This window comes from Egretta garzetta, unplaced genomic scaffold (assembly GCF_000687185.1).
Source record: "Egretta garzetta isolate BGI_Z169 unplaced genomic scaffold, ASM68718v1 scaffold280, whole genome shotgun sequence".
NCBI lineage: Eukaryota > Metazoa > Chordata > Aves > Pelecaniformes > Ardeidae > Egretta > Egretta garzetta.
The window spans coordinates 271,681-288,204 of record NW_009258219.1 but is presented as its reverse complement, the minus strand read 5'-3'; the positions used below and the strand labels follow the sequence as shown (position 1 = coordinate 288,204).

At 38.6% G+C, this 16,524-nt stretch overlaps 1 protein-coding gene across 3 annotated transcripts in view; it reads left to right on the top strand.

Moving 5' to 3' along the window:
* Positions 1–15,582, top strand: part of WAPL (WAPL cohesin release factor) — a 68,840-nt gene extending 53,258 nt beyond the window's left edge. For all 3 annotated transcript variants that reach the window (XM_009649106.2, XM_035890032.1, XM_035889942.1), the window contains 10 exons: positions 3,349–3,460; positions 4,464–4,561; positions 6,158–6,234; positions 7,472–7,647; positions 7,951–8,066; positions 8,752–8,913; positions 10,205–10,412; positions 11,563–11,651; positions 12,614–12,709; positions 13,093–15,582. In XM_009649106.2, coding sequence (XP_009647401.1) covers positions 3,349–3,460; positions 4,464–4,561; positions 6,158–6,234; positions 7,472–7,647; positions 7,951–8,066; positions 8,752–8,913; positions 10,205–10,412; positions 11,563–11,651; positions 12,614–12,709; positions 13,093–13,158 — 1,200 coding nt within the window. In that variant the 3' untranslated portion in view covers positions 13,159–15,582. The remainder of the gene's footprint in view (positions 1–3,348; positions 3,461–4,463; positions 4,562–6,157; positions 6,235–7,471; positions 7,648–7,950; positions 8,067–8,751; positions 8,914–10,204; positions 10,413–11,562; positions 11,652–12,613; positions 12,710–13,092) is intronic.
* Positions 15,583–16,524: the final 942 nt, after the last annotated feature.

The window sequence follows — 16,524 nt, the reverse complement described above, 5'->3', positions numbered from 1 at the left end:
AGACAGCCTCTTTTATTAAAGCATGGAACAGCTGGTACAGGTTCCTCACTGCTAAAGCATCCAGCCCCACAGACCGCTGTCTCCTACTCGAGCGTTTCTCATACTCTGAATCAGAGCTAGCCTGATGGGGTTTCATGAACTGTCATTCTGTTCTTGTGTTTTCTTAGGCATGGGATTGAAAGGGAGAGGATATATTAAAGGGGACTCTCTTGCAAGGAAGCTGTCCATGAGTAAAGAGCAGTATTATCACAGGCCATCGGTTTCAGCTGTGTTGTTTTGGTTTTTTTTTTTTACCCCTGAGGCATCTCTATTTCTTAAAATTCCATTGAGCTGTTGTTGTAAATGTGTTGAATACCGTAGTACCCCACAGATGGAAACTGGTTCCCTCCCAGCTGCACCATCTAGAAGCAGAGACTATACAGTGTTTAGGGAATACACGCAAGCCAAGTGAGATGATTAGGTTCTCTTCCAGTTCATGATAGTAGCAACGGTAAGTTGAGACAATAATGAACTTCATATGTGGAAGATAGTTGCTTTCACATAGATTTCTGTCATGAGATATAATAAGTGATCTCTGTTTTGTACCAGATGACAGGCAGAAAATGCTAACAAAAATGCAAATCTTCTGGGGGTAAAGAAAAGATCTGTGCTTTTTCAGACTCAGACAGACCCACTGAGGAACAGAAGGGCTGCAGCAGATGTTTTGATAACTGCAGTTTGTGCCTAACTGGTCACACCTTCGGTTTTTTGAATCTCACACAGATCAAACGAAGATGATCAACGCTGCCTATCTCTTTCCACAGACAGTGGTGTTTGTGCGATTATCTGCAAGTTAGATCGGACTAATTTTTGAGTACTCAAAACAGGTTTTCGAAGGGTTCTGTTTTCCAGACCGCTATGAACATTACAATTGTAAACCCAGAAACTGAAAAGTTCTCCTCTGTTGGTTGAATTTGTTCCAGGGGTTTTTTGCTGGCTTAGAAGAAGATAAAACCTGAAGAATTTAGCCTTCGCGTTAGCAAATGGCACTCGCTTGTACAGACAGCCCTCTGCAGCTGATGCTTGCAGCTAGCTCCTCTCTTGAATCATAACGAAAACCTTCAGAAGTGACTTCTCTTTTCAGGCGGTGAAAGAGGTTATTCTGTTTCTCACTCTCAGCATGAGGCTGAAAACTTAAGGGAACCGTGTTTTGAACCTTTGGTGTTAAAATTTCATAGTAATTGACATAAAAATTGGATGGAATGGATTAATTTCCTCAAAAGCAAAAGTGTTACAAGGTTCGATTCATTTTATTAAAAAAAATAAAAATTGTGTTCTTCTGCCCAGCAGTAGAAATATCAAATTATATTCTCTTGGAGGTTTCTGAAGTCTTATTGCCCTTTGGTGGAAAAATAAGCACCGTATTTTAAATATTGTGCGGCCTTTGAGGTTTCATGGTAAAGGTCTTTAGGAAGTTAACTAAATCTTTTGTAGCCCTTACGATCTCTAAGGAGAGTTTTTAAGCAGCTTCTATCAATCTAGTTTAGGTTATGCATGATTTCAGATACCCATGTTACAATGTTTTCAAGCTCAATCTATAAATTGAAGGGAATCATTTGAAAAGGCTGGGAAAGCTTCAGAGAGCTAGGGATCTGTCAAACTCCTGTCTCCAGGTTCTCTCCCCTCCTCCCTCAAAACGCTTTCTCATTTGGTTGGCTTCAGAAGGGCAGTTCTCCATCCATCGCTTAAAATCTCCTCATCTCCTTTAGCATTATGTTTTTAACTTATAGGTTTTAAAAGCGCGAGGTTCTGGATCTTGTATCTCCCAGTGATGAGAACCCTCTGTAACCAAGCGTGTGTTTGCTTTCCCTCCTGTGGGAAGGCTGGATGGGTGGCTGGTGCAATTAAAGGTGGTTCGCAGTTTCCCCGGGTGGTGAAACAGTTGCAGCAGTAATTGCAGCTTTGTCTTTGTTTCCTCTGTGACGGGGAATTGAGATGCTGCTGACTCGGGGAGGAGCGACCTGTTGTAGATTTGCTGCTGCTTGTGTTCTCTCGTCCCCCCCAACACTGTCATGACCCAAGGACACCTCCGTGTACATTGGGGAAATGCTGTTGCTAGCTGTGTGCTCATCGGTGACAGCATGCTGCAGAGCTTGCTCCTAAAAAAAAATGATCACTAACCTTGGGTGGTAACTCTTCTTTATCAAGACTAATCTTCAGCTTTTCCCCCTTTGAAATCAGTATTTTGAAACCAAGGAAAGCAGCTGAAGCTGTTGTTGGGGCTCGTACAATTTATAACTTGGTTTTCCAAGACACTGGGGTGTCTGCTCAACCCTGGTGAGTCCTGTTATTCCCAGGAGGTGCTGAGGGTTGAAGAGGTATCCTGGAACGTGCTGCACGGCTCAGGATAAGCACTGCCCTCCTTGAAGCAATTGCAAATCAAATGTGTCAGGGAGGGAAGATAACCTGAGAGTGGTTCAATTCAGTTGGTTTTAGTGAGCTCTTACGGCTCGTTCCCTGACCTTTCGTTGTGTTTATGTACCATAGATGAAATTATTAAGCTTAGAGTAGTCCAGATTTGCTTGTGCATTTTCTAGGTGCTACAGAAGTCTATACTGGTCACTTTTGTCTAGGTGTAAATTTATACGCATGTAATGTTTTCTTATTAACATTTGCATTTTATTAGAGGCCTTTGGAAAAACAAGTTATAGTCTTGACTGTATAAATGGTGTTAGTTTTGGTTAAAAACATTGCAGGGGATTCACTAAGTTAATCACCTAACATCTCTTCAACTTCCTTTTGCAGGGAGTAAACTCATCTTTTCCGTTGTTGAATTTTGATACATATTCATCTTTTTTTAAAAAAAATAATCAGCAAATAAGGTTTTCTACAGTGTTCTAGTTTAATTTCTGTCTTCTGTGAGTTTAAAATTAAAACCGCAAACCACCTATGTAAGAATCAAATGTATTGTCCAAGCAGCAGCGGCAGTGTATCTGGGAGACAGAGCAGCAGTGTTTGCGGTGGCTTTCCCTGGGTTTTTTCCTGCCTGGCTGAGTTGTCCATTTCCTTCCTCCACTTGTTTCTTTTGATAACAAGAGGAGCAGATGGAAGGAGACCGCTTAGGTTTACTAAGCTATTAATAAAGTCAAGAAAAAGTTGAAAATGCAAAGTACCCTTTTATCAGTACCAAGTCAGTTTTTTAAGATAGGCGTATTTTTCAACCTGTTCTTGCTCCCTCTGGTGGTTCTTCTGCTCAGAACCTGTAACTTTGTGTTTATGGTTTTTATATGACGTGTATTTGTGTGATTTGATATATTGGCTACAGCTGCGTATGATGATTCCACTAATTCTGGAACCTAACTCTTTCAGACCGGGCATTTGGCAATGGAGACGTTACTGTCTCTCACCTCAAAACGAGCTGGGGACTGGTTTAAAGAAGAACTGCGACTTCTGGGTGGTCTTGATCATATTGTAGATAAAGGTATATTGGAGATGCTGCTCTGAGAGTGTGGAACATCAGTGAATCTTACAAAGATGTTTGCTTTTCTTAATGTTTGTTTTCTGTGGTTAAAAATAGAAATGTCATGTATTTTTCTCAGCAGTGTTGAAAAATAAAGTATACTATTCAATACCAAGTCACTGGGAAATATTAGTGACTTTAATCTGTTGCATGTGGGATTGAAAGTAGTTTTAAGGTTAAACGGGATGTGTATAGTGTTGCATCTAACGTGTGAGACTGAAAATGGCTTAAGCTTAGGCAGAATACAGATCACTGTGTTACATAGCTCTGTACAGCACACAAAGACAGCACGCTTTTTCTAGAGTAACATCTCCTTTCGGCCTTCTAGACTTATTTTCAGGCCTGATATTTTTTTAACTAAATATCCCAAAGGAAGTCAGCCCTTCAAGAAGAAGTGGTGGGGGCTTGTTTCCTTATTTTTTTTTAAAGATATGTCTTGGTTAGTGTTTTTTTGGCTCAGCATCTCACAGATAGGAAAAGGGACATTTCTAAAATGAATTCTTGAGCTGAATAACGCTTGGTCTTAAGTAAGCAGAGGGGTGGACAAAGGAAGGATTGAGGAGATGAAAGTGTTCAACTTGCACAGTTTCAGACTTGTAAAGTGTGGGGAGAGTGTGCGTGCTCTATCTTTTTTTCTCTTCTACAAAACAGTGCATTACGGTTAGGAACGTAGTCGTGTGCTGTACAATCTCTTCATTGTCTGTAGAAAATAAAATACAGAGTTAGGTAATTTGTGGCAACAATCACAAACTTGTAAAGCCAAAATTACAAGGGGGTTTGGGGTCTTTTTATTGGAGAAATGAAAAATTTTGGAATGCTGATCGATCATGTCTTCGTGATTGCTTCCTAATATTAGAGTTTTGTAAAACAAGGTTAATAGCAACTGCGTAGCTTGTTAGTTTGTACGCTTGGCTTTTGAAGACCTGTTACTGATAGTGGAAAACAACTTCTCTTTGTTGTTTAGTTAAAGAATGTGTGGATCACCTAAGCAGTGATGAAAATGAAGAGAAATTGGTGGCTTCGTTATGGGGCGCAGAAAGATGTTTACGGGTCTTAGAAAGTGTGAGTATGAGCAGATGCATTGCATGTCTGAAAACCGCTTTTTTTCTCAAGCAGACCTTTTTAGTGTTACATTCTCTCAATATGCAGCTACACAATAACACCATAATGTTGATTCTTTTCTATAGAAGATACTAACTCTCTGATGTTTATCAGTGTTCCTGGAATGTTTGAAAATGCCTTCTACCATTCTGTATGTATTTACAACATTGCAAGTTTATTTTTGGTAAGAATAACTGAATGTAGCATGATGCTTCTTTCTTAAGTTCCTAGAAAAGCTGCTGTTTATGGATTTTGTTTTCGAGCCGTGCGTTTGACCCCTTAGCGTGTGTCCAGTAATAACGCATGGTTATAGAAGCAGTGTTTTCTTAGGAGCAGTAGACATATATTTTAAGAACTGCTACTTTCAAACATCAGCTGGATAAGCGCTGAAGGAGAAACTGCCCTGGCAGTCAAACTAGTCCTGTAATCAGTTGAGCGTGTACGTTGAGATGGTAAATATATTTTGATGAGAACTTTGAACAGAATTAAAACACGTGGGACTTTTGTAGAGCTTAATTGACGAGAACTGTGAGCATGTGCTTCTCTAGAGCGCCTTGTTTCGCTGAGTTTCGTATTTGTTACTGGTGTTGCTCCCTCTGTGTTGCCATACGAGTACACGTCCGCGCATCAGAAAGCGACGTTTGGGTTCAGGGTACAGGTCAATGAATGAATCTTAATGAGCACCTTAGGCCCAAGTCAGAGGACAAATAGCTACAGCGGTAACTTGTTTTCTTCACTAAAATAGAAGGCCTGACTCGAAGGTAGTGTAAAAGTAAGCTAAAAGCTGGGGAAGATGGCCCATTGCTGAAGTACTGATTCAAGGGTGCCTACTTAAAAGTTAACAGCACCTAGCTCTTTACCTGTCTTCTGAACAGGGAGAGAAGACATTTCAGGTCCAATATCTGCTTTTATATTTGAGAGATGGAATTGCCAGGCCACAGCAGAAGAGCCTTGTTTAGTGGTAGCATATTCAGATTTGAACTTAAGGGCGGCTTGTGATGTAGTGTAAGATCCTTAGGAACTCAGCAGAGATGACAAAAATCAACAGACCAAATCATGCAAAACTAAGAGAAGAACTTTTACTGTTTCTGAAAACTGATTCTAAATTTCAATCAGGGGAATCAAGGAAAACCTTGATTTTTACGGTTGGATGCATAAGCTCTCAGAAGTGGAATTGATGTCAATTCCTAAAAGTAGCATTATGTATATAATTGTATTCTGTGTTATATTTTTATATATATTTACTTACACATATATACATACACACGCAGGATACTGTAGTCCCAGGACATAGATTCAGGGTTCAGAACCATGCCACATGGTTTCTGTACTTGCTGTATCAGGGAAGATGGTTTTCTCTTCAGTGCCACAATTTTGTGTGATTAATTACAAGGTGAAAACTCCAAGGAAATATTGAATGGTGATAAGTGAAAGTTTACACTGGATAATAACCAAGAAATGTGGAACTGAATAAAGTGGGGTGGTAGTGGAGGAGAATGCTTCTCTTCCATGGAAAAAAGTCCCATTTTTAATATTACTTTCTCCTCCCCTTTTTAGGTAACTGTGCATAATCCAGAAAATCAGAGCTATCTGATAGCATACAAAGACTCGCAACTCATAGTCTCCTCAGCAAAGTAAGTTGTAACAAAAAGACATTTTTGCAGAGGACCGCACATGATGGGGCAGAAAAATAGATTTGTTATACCAGAAGATGCTAGGGGGCAAAAATCCCCATGCTTTCCACTGTTGCTTTTCCTGAAGTAATGCTGAAGTTAATTTAGATGAGGGTGTGGGTAACTACGTGAGTGCTGCCAATACGCAGTGCTGCGGGTGGTGGTTCTGCAGAGGCTGCAAACTGCGGATTCGGCTCCTTCTGTACCAGGTTAATCTGGACACAGAAGAGGGCAGTGGGAAGCTACATTTATTTGTTGTGTTTTCATTCTGCTGAAGTCTTTACCGAAACGGAGCATAACAGAATTGACAGCGTAACTAGGAATTAAAATAGCGAAATTCTGTTCTTAGCTGTTCTCCCTGGCAAAGATGCTTGTACGAACACCTCTAACCCATTTATCAATCTGGGTGAGGTCTCAGTTGACTGGCAGAGACTGCATCCCTCTTGTACTGCTCTTCATAAGAGAACAAATTAGGCTGAAAATTTGACTCTGCAGACGTCATTGGAAACATAATTTCATGGTTGTATGTTGGATATTCTGAGTATTTCTTTAAATTAAAAAAAAAAAACAAAAAACCAGCCCACAGACAAACAAACAAACCACACTTTTCTGTGCTATTCAGACCAAAATATATTTTTGCCACTTTTAGTTTTGTTTGTAATTGAAATCAATGGTGTTGGTTTAACACCAGACTAATGTCATGCAGTGAAATCATGCTTGTGGTCCAGTAGTGTTACGAGATTAAGATTTAACTGCTAGGAAGTCACGTGTCATTTATTTTTTAGAGAATGGAAGTAGCTCTGAGGACAGAACAAGAGAACATTTAGATAACGCTGTCAGAATCATGTTGTGTCTTGGTGGTCACAGGAAATGAAAGGCTGGGTTTGTAGGGAGAGAAGATATCTCTTGTAAGACCATGTGATCAAGTAGGAAAGGAAAAATTAACTTTTGCTCTTGAAATCTCAAGCTGATAAAGCTCTAAGCCACAAAGCTTTCCGGGTTTTTGTTTTCCCAGTTTCAGTTGAGCTCATAAAAGATTTTATCAGTGATAAGTTTATTATCTCTCCTACAGTCTGGGCTCCAGAAAAAAATCTGCATAAGCTCTGTATTTGCAGTTTTTTTCCTGGTGAAATGAGTATAAAAGTGGAATGTCCTGTATGTTGTGGAGGTGATTTTGTTCTGCATCTTCTCCCTGCAGAGCACTGCAGCATTGCGAGGAGTTAATCCAGCGATATAATCGTGCTGAAGACAGTATCTGTTTACCAGACAGTAAGCCTCTGCCTCACCAGAATGTAACTAACCACGTGGGTAAAGCAGTGGAAGACTGCATGAGGGCCATCATTGGGGTCTTGCTCAACCTGACAAACGATAACGGTAAAACAAACACAAAATTTTGCATATTCTGTGTTAAAGCATCAAATGAAACGTTGATGTAAACCCTTTCTTATACTGATGACGGTTTTTCCACGTACCATGCAATAAAGGAGTTATGTATGGTAGATGCTTGTTTTACAGTAATCAGCAAATTGGATGAGTAATTGCAAGTATTAAATTTGAAGATGCATGCTTTGGCTAAGAGAGTCCCATTTCTTTAGGGCCAAAAGGCTATTATCGATCTGCTTATGATTATAAAAATGACTGTTTTCAAAATTGAGCCTCTCAACTCTTTGTTTACAGAATGGGGTAGTACAAAAACAGGTGAACAGGATGGTCTGATAGGCACAGCTATGAATTGTGTGCTTCAGGTTCCAAAGTTCCTACCTCAAGAACAGAGATTTGATATTCGGGTGCTGGTAAGCTGTTGTATTTGTTACATTAACATAAAGCAATATGCCCCCTTCCTGTGCATTTAACGACTCTGGTTCCAAATTAAGGAGCAGCCTCTGCAGTTTTCATTGACTCTCCATATATGTAGTGAGGTACTTAAAGAGGTTTCTGTAAGGATTTGGTGGTTTTGAGCTGTAACCATTTTCCCTGTGTTCGGTGGAGAAAAAGTGCACTGCGGGATGAACAGCTTTAGCTAAATAACTCTGAATTATCTAGTTTTCAAATGTTGTTTCAGCTTTAGAAATACGGTGGATGTCACCGTTTGAGATAAAGGCTCTGCCAAATTTACCTCAACGGGTCTGTGTGGCCTAAACAGCAATGGTGAAATTGTGTATGTGAAGGGTCTTTAAAGAATGTAAGCTGAAAGTTGGACACCTGAATCCCTAATCTGTAAATTAAATCTCATCTTTAAAAGTGTTTCCGTGTTCAGAATCAGAAAAACGAGTTCTAGTATTCAGGGATCTCAGTTCTGCCTCATATTTCTTAAATCCTGATCCCTCATTCTATCAAACTGCTTCATAAAGGTGTTAGTAAGTTATGTATCCTCAGAAAGACAAGGCCTAAAGACGACATTCATCTGGATAGACTTTTTTTGCTAAATAATCCGTTTTTTCATGTGTGTAATCCTGTTTGACTCTCCAATTCTTGCAGGGATTGGGTCTGTTGATCAATCTAGTGGAATACAGTGCTCGGAATAGGCACTGTCTTGTCAATATGGAAACATCATGTTCTTTTGACTCGTTCTGTACGGGAGAAGGAGACGATAGCCTAAAGATAACTGGGCAGATTGATGCTGTTCAGGCTTTAGTGCAGGTAAGAAATGTGGATTTCCTCTAATAGCTGCCATTTCTCATTATCAGACTGTCAAAGAGGACGGGAGAACTCAGCAATGAAGACTTGTCAGATTTATTTTTTTTTTTTTCTGTTTAGTATTTTGAGTAATAGAGCATAGCGGGGGAAGAGGAGCGCTGCTCACAAGTTTGACTTTTTTGGTACTGTCCATTACAGAAACAGCTTTCCTGGCAAACGACAGCGGTGTCGTTACTACAGACATCCAAAGGCTGCTCTCGTGCTCCAGAAAGCTTTCTTGTTCCTGTGCAGTTTATTTCTAGTTTTCTTGTTCCTAAACAGTTTACTTCTAGTATTGTTTTAAACCAGCTGTAAAAATTATAAGCTACTCTTGTCTTACATAATTTACTTCCATAGATTATTTTTTTTAAGTACTATCTTCTTGGCAGTTTGCAACTTTTAAATTTAAAAAAAAAAATTAAGTATCATGCTTTATAAGAGCAATAAAATATGTATGTAGTGATTATGGATGTGAAACAGCATTCTTAAATGTTATATTGACTACCTTGTTAAAAAAAAAAAGAAATCCACCCATAATTTTGGTGAACGAATTCCACCATGCAAACTAAAATAAAGCAATTGAAAGGAAATTACAGCCTTTTTATTTCAATTGAGATAAATTTATGGATGCTTTTAGCAGTTCCTCTATTTAACTATGTGAAATAACTGTCCAGCAGCAGACAAAAAAAAAAAGTAAATAATATTAAATAGCTGAATATACAGCTCTGCAAAGCGATATTTAAAACTGGTGGTTGTATGGTTTGGGAAATAATTTGCAAGATGTAAGCACACAATATGAGATTGCTGGTTCAGTCACGTCCCTGATCAGTCATTTTAAATCTTTCAAATTTTTGCTTTTTACGTATCAAGGGAAAAGCTAAGAGAGCAAAGAGGGGATAGCTTGCATGAAAAGAAATCGAGGATTGGTAGAGAACAAAAACGGGCAGGGAAATACGGCAAGTTTTACTCTTCCAGCTGTGTCTCAGAGAAAATGATTGAACATTTTCGATGCCCAAGAGGAGCCTGCCAACAGGTTCAGCACTGGGGAGGGCGGGAGGGAGGCCTTTTCTGTAGAGTACAGCATCGGTGTTGGGATAAATTATATTTCCCTTTGAAGAAAAGGCTGCTAAGGGAAGTATTGAGGACTTAACTGTGTGAAGGGGTGACTGGTGAAGGGGAAGAAAACTTTCAAGTGTTAATTCATTGTGTTTAGGGTTTAATTTGTAATAAATTCTCCTGAAATTTTCCCCATTAGCTATTTCTTGAGCGTGAGAGAGCGGCACAGCTGGCCGAGAGCCAGACAGACGAATTGATTAAAGAAGCTCCTACTGCTCAGCATGATAAGAGCGGGGAATGGCAAGAGACAAGTGGGGAGATACAGTGGGTCTCCACAGAAAAGCCAGACAGTACTGAAGAGAAAGATAAGAAGGAAGAAGACGATGAAGAACTTGATCTTAATAAAGGTTCGTTGTCTGGTTGTGATGAGCTCAGAAAAGGTGGAAAGCTCCATGTTTGCATAAATTTCCACCTTGTCCTCTGCTTCCTATCTACGTGCAGTCTCTTGGGCTGAGATTTCCTCAGTGTACACCCCAGGTGAAACTGTTGTGGATCAGAGGTAGGAGCAGTTCAGAGCTGAAGCATGAGAAGTGGAAATTACACTACTTTCTATTTTCTTAAGAGTACCTTCTATCAGTTCCTTCTTAAAAAAAAAACAAAAAAAAACCACCTAAAAAACCAACCAAACCTTTAGGGACATTCTGTGTAAGGAATATTCTGGAAGGGATGGCTTTTAGGCATTTATCTTATTCTTCTGAAGCAGTCCTTAAAAGTTTCCTGTCTTAATTTTGTTTTCCGGGATATAACGACCCTTTCTTGTTTCACGCTACTTTTAGGGTTTGGTGGGTTTTTTTCCTCCCCTCCCTATTTGCACATATGCTGCTTCTGTCCCCATCTTCTCTGAGTTCTTCTCACTCCATCAGTGGTATCTCAGGTCCCTGCGTAATGCCTTGACCTGCTGCCTCTGGTAGTTTGTTCCAGGAACCTTGAGTATCTCTAAGCTGAGCCGTGTAGTTTGTCTCTGGAAAATGTATCAGGTCTGAAACATCAGTCCTTCTCACTTAATCTTTTAATAGCAGGTGCGGTTTATATTACTTTACATCCTTCCTCCTTGTTGTAGCTCCATCAACTGGTGTCTGCACCTGTTTGTGGTTTGCCCAAAAATGCTGAGTCATTAGCAAAAAGTGCTATATCTGTTGTCCTTAATACAATAAACTTCTTTTGGTGGAAGTCTTGCTGGGTTATGGTATCACCTGGGACATATTTGTATTTTGGTGTGTTAAGCATACCATTGGTGCATTAAAATGGCAATTAATAAAGTACTATACAAGATAACAAGTTGGAAGCAAGTAAACACCATTTTTCTGTTCAAGAATGTGGTGCCGAGTTAGCAAGCATGGAGTTTGTCCGATTCTTGCCTCTGAGGTCTCGGTCCAAAAGCTCATTTTGTTTGAGAAAAAAAGAATTTGAACTGTGATAACAAAAGATTGTATTTGAAGCAGTAAAAGATACCAGCTGCTTCGAGAATACAGTACACTCGGTTGTCTCTCTTTACAGCTCTTCAGCATGCTGGGAAGCACATGGAAGACTGCATTGTGGCCTCGTACACGGCATTGCTTCTAGGCTGCCTCTGCCAAGAGAGTCCAGTAAGGGAATAAGTCGATAACTTGCTCTTAAGTCCAATGCAATCTTTAGCGAAGTAATAATTTGCAGTATTGAAATGGGTATATTAAATTAGGGTTCGACGTGAGCTAGTACATTGAAATGACACTGATGTATGTAGTTTTGTGAAAAGTTGCCAGAGTTATTCCATGCAAAACAAATTTTCTGAACATCGGAATGTTTATCAGAAACAATTGGAATTGGATATTTAACCTCTTCCGTCTCTCTCCTCTTCACTGTTAGTCTTAGCCAACAAATGAACTTAGGAAAGGCAAAGGGCAATGGCTCGCCTGTTCTGTAATTATAAAAGCTTGCTTTATTTTCCAGTAGTCTCAATGAGCAAGTTGACGTCAGACTTTTTTCTTCTTTTTTATCAGTCTGCTTTATTTTTTCCTCCATAGAAATTCTATGAAATTGTGTATGTCTCTATTAGTTGAAGATGATTGCCTCAGATTGGAAATACATAATAGAAATGATGTTCAGACCTGCCCTCAGGCTTGTCTAAATTCACCACGATGGTGGAAGTGGTCTTTCACATGCTGTCCTGTGCCTTTTGACTGATGAGCTTCCGTACAATGTTAGGGTTTGCAATAATTCTCAACCCGTAACAATGATAAAGGGAGATTCTCTCCACGTCAGGAGAGTAATCTGGTGGGGTTTTTAGTTCTTCATAATCTTGTAGGTCTTGAGGAGGTCCAATGGTGGCAATGATCCTTAATGTAAAAAAAAATAAAAAATAAAAAAATTAGCAGTTGTTTCCTAGAAACAGAAACACAGTGAACATATGAGTATTGCTTAAGAGAGACTTAAATCATAGAGATGACAGCAAAAGCCATCTTAATAATGCTATGAATATACTTGTCTTACTGCATCTCGCATGCAGAGTAATGCAGTTCTGTGTCGGCAAAATATTTCCCAAATTAAAATAGATTGTTTTATTTCTTAGATCAATGTGACTACTGTGAGGGAGTACTTACCTGAAGGGGACTTCTCGATAATGACCGAAATGCTCAAAAAATTTCTCAGTTTTATGAATCTTACTGTAAGTAATACATATTTTAAATTGATGTATGTAGATATTTTTGTAATTGTGTTTTCTGTTAATATTCCATACAATTTTTTAGAAGCATTTAACATTTTTCAGTTCTGTGCCTTTAGAAGAGCACGGGACGATTTTCTGTTTCCAAATGCTGAAGATCCATTTGTCTGTTGTTATTTTGGTAGTAAATGGAATGAAGCCACTTCTGTTCCATTTGATTGTGACTGGTCAGGAAAGCATTTTAGAATCCTCTGCCTGAACCTAATTGCTTTTACTGATACGTAATTCTAAGTACTAAAGTTCTGAGATGAGCGTAGCTCTCAAATATTTTAAAGAGGTTTTACAAATGCTTGTTTGTTACTTCTGTTTTCTGTTACGTTTTCCAGTGTGCTGTTGGAACAACAGGCCAGAAATCTATCTCTAGGGTGATTGAATACTTGGAACACTGCTAGATACTTAACTTCCGCTGCAGGCACTCTAATGCTGGAGCTACCCTTAGACAAAAGAAGAAGTCATGAAAGAAGTCCTTGAAGGATATACCGAGAGCATTCATCTGTGTCATTCGTGTTCGGATTTTTAAGGCTACCTGGTCTCTTAACCGTGCATTCAGCATTTTCTAAAAGACAGTTACTACATCAATCTGCAACTATCAAAAATGAGGGGAAAAAGGTTCTGAGGAAAATAAATAAAGAAACCATGCTGTTTATGATGCAGTGCAGTATTTAAATATTTTTGGCAGGGTTTACCCTCCCTATCTTTTTTTTCTTGCTTTGTTCGTGACAAGTTCCAAGGGGAAGAACTTGCTGCTGATAGTGCAACTGCTGTTTACTGTTGAGCCACTGTTTCATGCCAGCCAGGTGCAAAGGCAGCTTAGCTACTGAGGTATCAAACAAATGTTCTAATAAAGAAGTTCTGGACAGCAGCACCGCTCCTATTTGAGTTTAATTTGCTCTTGCTTTTTTATTACTAGATTATTCCAAAATCATAAAATATAAATTTTTAAATACTTTTGTGATTTTAACTACTGTCTATATTTAAAATTTGTTGGAATCCAAAGAGGCGAGGATTGGATAGTTTATTTTTTATACTGTTTTGATTGAAATTAGGTTGTTGAACTATTTCTCAGTTCTAAAACTGTCATGGCCCATGTACTGTAAACTGATAGACCGTAACACTTCGTAGTTCCGAGAAGCATGCAAACCCATTAACACGCAAAGCCATTTGAGGGTATGTTATCCACAAAAGAACAGTAACTGTAAAAAGTTGTGCCCTGTTTGAAAAAAGAAAAAAAGAAAAAAAAAATTAAAAAAAAAAAAAAAGATATTCAATCCCAGGGTAGTTTACACTTCTAATAAGCAAAAACTTTGAAATGCTGTTTTAATTTGTTTCATGGAAGCACTCAAGATGTATTTTATAATGCTCAATACAAAGAATTTGGATGTTTTAGGGGGAAGAATTTTAAAGAAGCTAAAACACCAATGGGGATTAATGTTTCCAGCTGACATAATCTTTCTATTTCATTCTTCTGTAGTATGACAAAGTTTAAATGCATACAACACAAAGCCTTAAATTGCTGATATAGCTAAGATTTTGTTCAGTCTGAGGTCTAGTTCACAGCAAAGCATTGTGTTTGAAGACTTAAGTGGAACAAAGAATCCCAGAAAATACATGACTTTTTTTTAACGATTTTTTTCTTGCACTCATTATTCAGGCCAACAGAATTGGTAATTATTTTTATTAAGCTGGTCTTGAATATTTGCAGACTGTTCTGAGATCTGCTTCATCGACATTTTAAAATACCTGTACAGGTAGTTACATCATGTTATTCCATTGAATTTGTAAAACTTGAAGCCATAAAAATATTAGTTCTATGTATAATGAGGGGGAAATAACAGGAAATCTAACCTGCTTTTAGATCTTGTGTTATCTCCATGTATAAAGTTAAGAACTCGTGCTTTTGTATCAGTGCCAGCTGTAAATTTTTTACATACAGTGGCTGCCTTCTATGTCTTCCTATTTTTGATAATGCAGATTGTTGGGAATTCTGTAAGGAAGTAACTGATTAGCGGCAAAAATCCTATGTTGGTCATACTTTTTTGCGTTTTCTCTCATCACCTTCTAAAACTTAGTGTATCAGTGTAACTTAGAAACGTTTTTGAGGTTGTGTTCCCCTTTGTTTAAAAAAAAAAGCTCATTCTTGAGAGAGGGAGAGAAGCGGTGTGTAAATGATCTACGCCAGGAGGGAATTACTGAGTATTTTGCCCATCTAGTTTTCTGATTTTAGAGATTTTCACTTACGATGGGGCTTCAAATTGATTATATAGTTTTCTGTGGAGAGATGGCAAGAGAAAATAAAATACAGATGCGAAGATGGGGGGGAAAGCAGGGACAACTACCTTTCTTAGTTACACTGGTAATTGTTTGGGAATTGATTTACCTCAGTGTTTAACAGGTTTTTTGTTTTTTTTTTTTTTTTTTTAAATGTAACTAATTGTCAAGCACTGACAAATGCAGATTTTTTTTTTTTTTTTGAGGGTGGGGGGAGAAATCACCCTGTGAACTGCAGTGCATTTTTGTGTGTTAGACCCTCAAATAACTCTGCATTAAAGGGTACTTGAGGCCAACTTGCAAATTAAAGTTTTAAAGTAACTTTTTTTCCATTGTAAATATTTGTGTAAATACTCTCAATTGGAAATTAGAACAGTAGAGTACTTTTCTGAATCCAATCCTATTTTTATTTTATACAGTATTTCTCAGCTGTGATCTTTGGAGCAAAAGCCAACGGCAGGAAAAATAGTTTGTACCAGTTTCATGAAGTATGTCTTTGGGTTTTTGTAAATAATTTTAACTCAAATAAAATTGCTACTTTCAATACATATCTTGTCTTTTAACATGTAATAAAACACTCCTCTGAGTGATTGCAGAAAGAAGGCAGTGTCAGGTAAATTGTTAAAAGAAGGGGGGGGGAAAAAAAAGAGGAGGGGGGGGAAAAGAGGAGTGTCCTGAAGGTAGTGCTCTGGTTTTCAGTGACGTGTTGGGACAACAGAATTCGGTGCCCGGGCCCGAGGCTGTGGTCAGTCAAACCAACTACACTTGAAACTTTCTGGAGATGGTGTATGGGATCTCTTGATGTGTTTTGGAGTTCTCCACTCCTTCAGCTGAAGGGACGTGTAACAACTCTGAAGAGCTGTAGTTAGAATAACAAAAATACGCTAAGGTACAGGGGAAATGGGGCAGTTCTTGTGGTGGTGATGCTTTTCTTATCATGGGGGATGTTAATGGCTGGCTTCTTTGGTGAAAAATGAGAAAATTACCATGAGCATTGCTCTGTTTCTCTACTCATATGAATGAATTTCAGGATGGATTTTCTCCCATGGATTTTTTTCTTAATTGATACAACTAGGTGCAGTTACCATACGCAGCAATTCGTGAGCTGTAAAGCGAGTTGAATTCGATGTGTCATCTCTTGCCACTGTCACAAGCATCTGCATAATGTAACTTTATTTCTGTGCTGTAAAGGGAAGTTACTGGTGTTTGAAATAGAGAGCAGTATATTATTAGTGTGTGGCACTCGCTGTAGGAGGCAAATACAGCTTTATGTAAGCAAATGTTTTAAAAAAAAAAAATCATCTGGTAAAAGTATTTCCTTTTGGTTATTTTGTCAGTAGATGGGTAATGGAAGCATTACGTGTGGATGCTTTGAGATGACACCAGCATTTTCAGATTAACAGGACGGTTGTGAAGCTTCTATAGAAGACTTGGGAGCCGTAGCCTTTCGCATAGTTTGTTTCACTTTCGGACTGCTTTGAAACACGTGA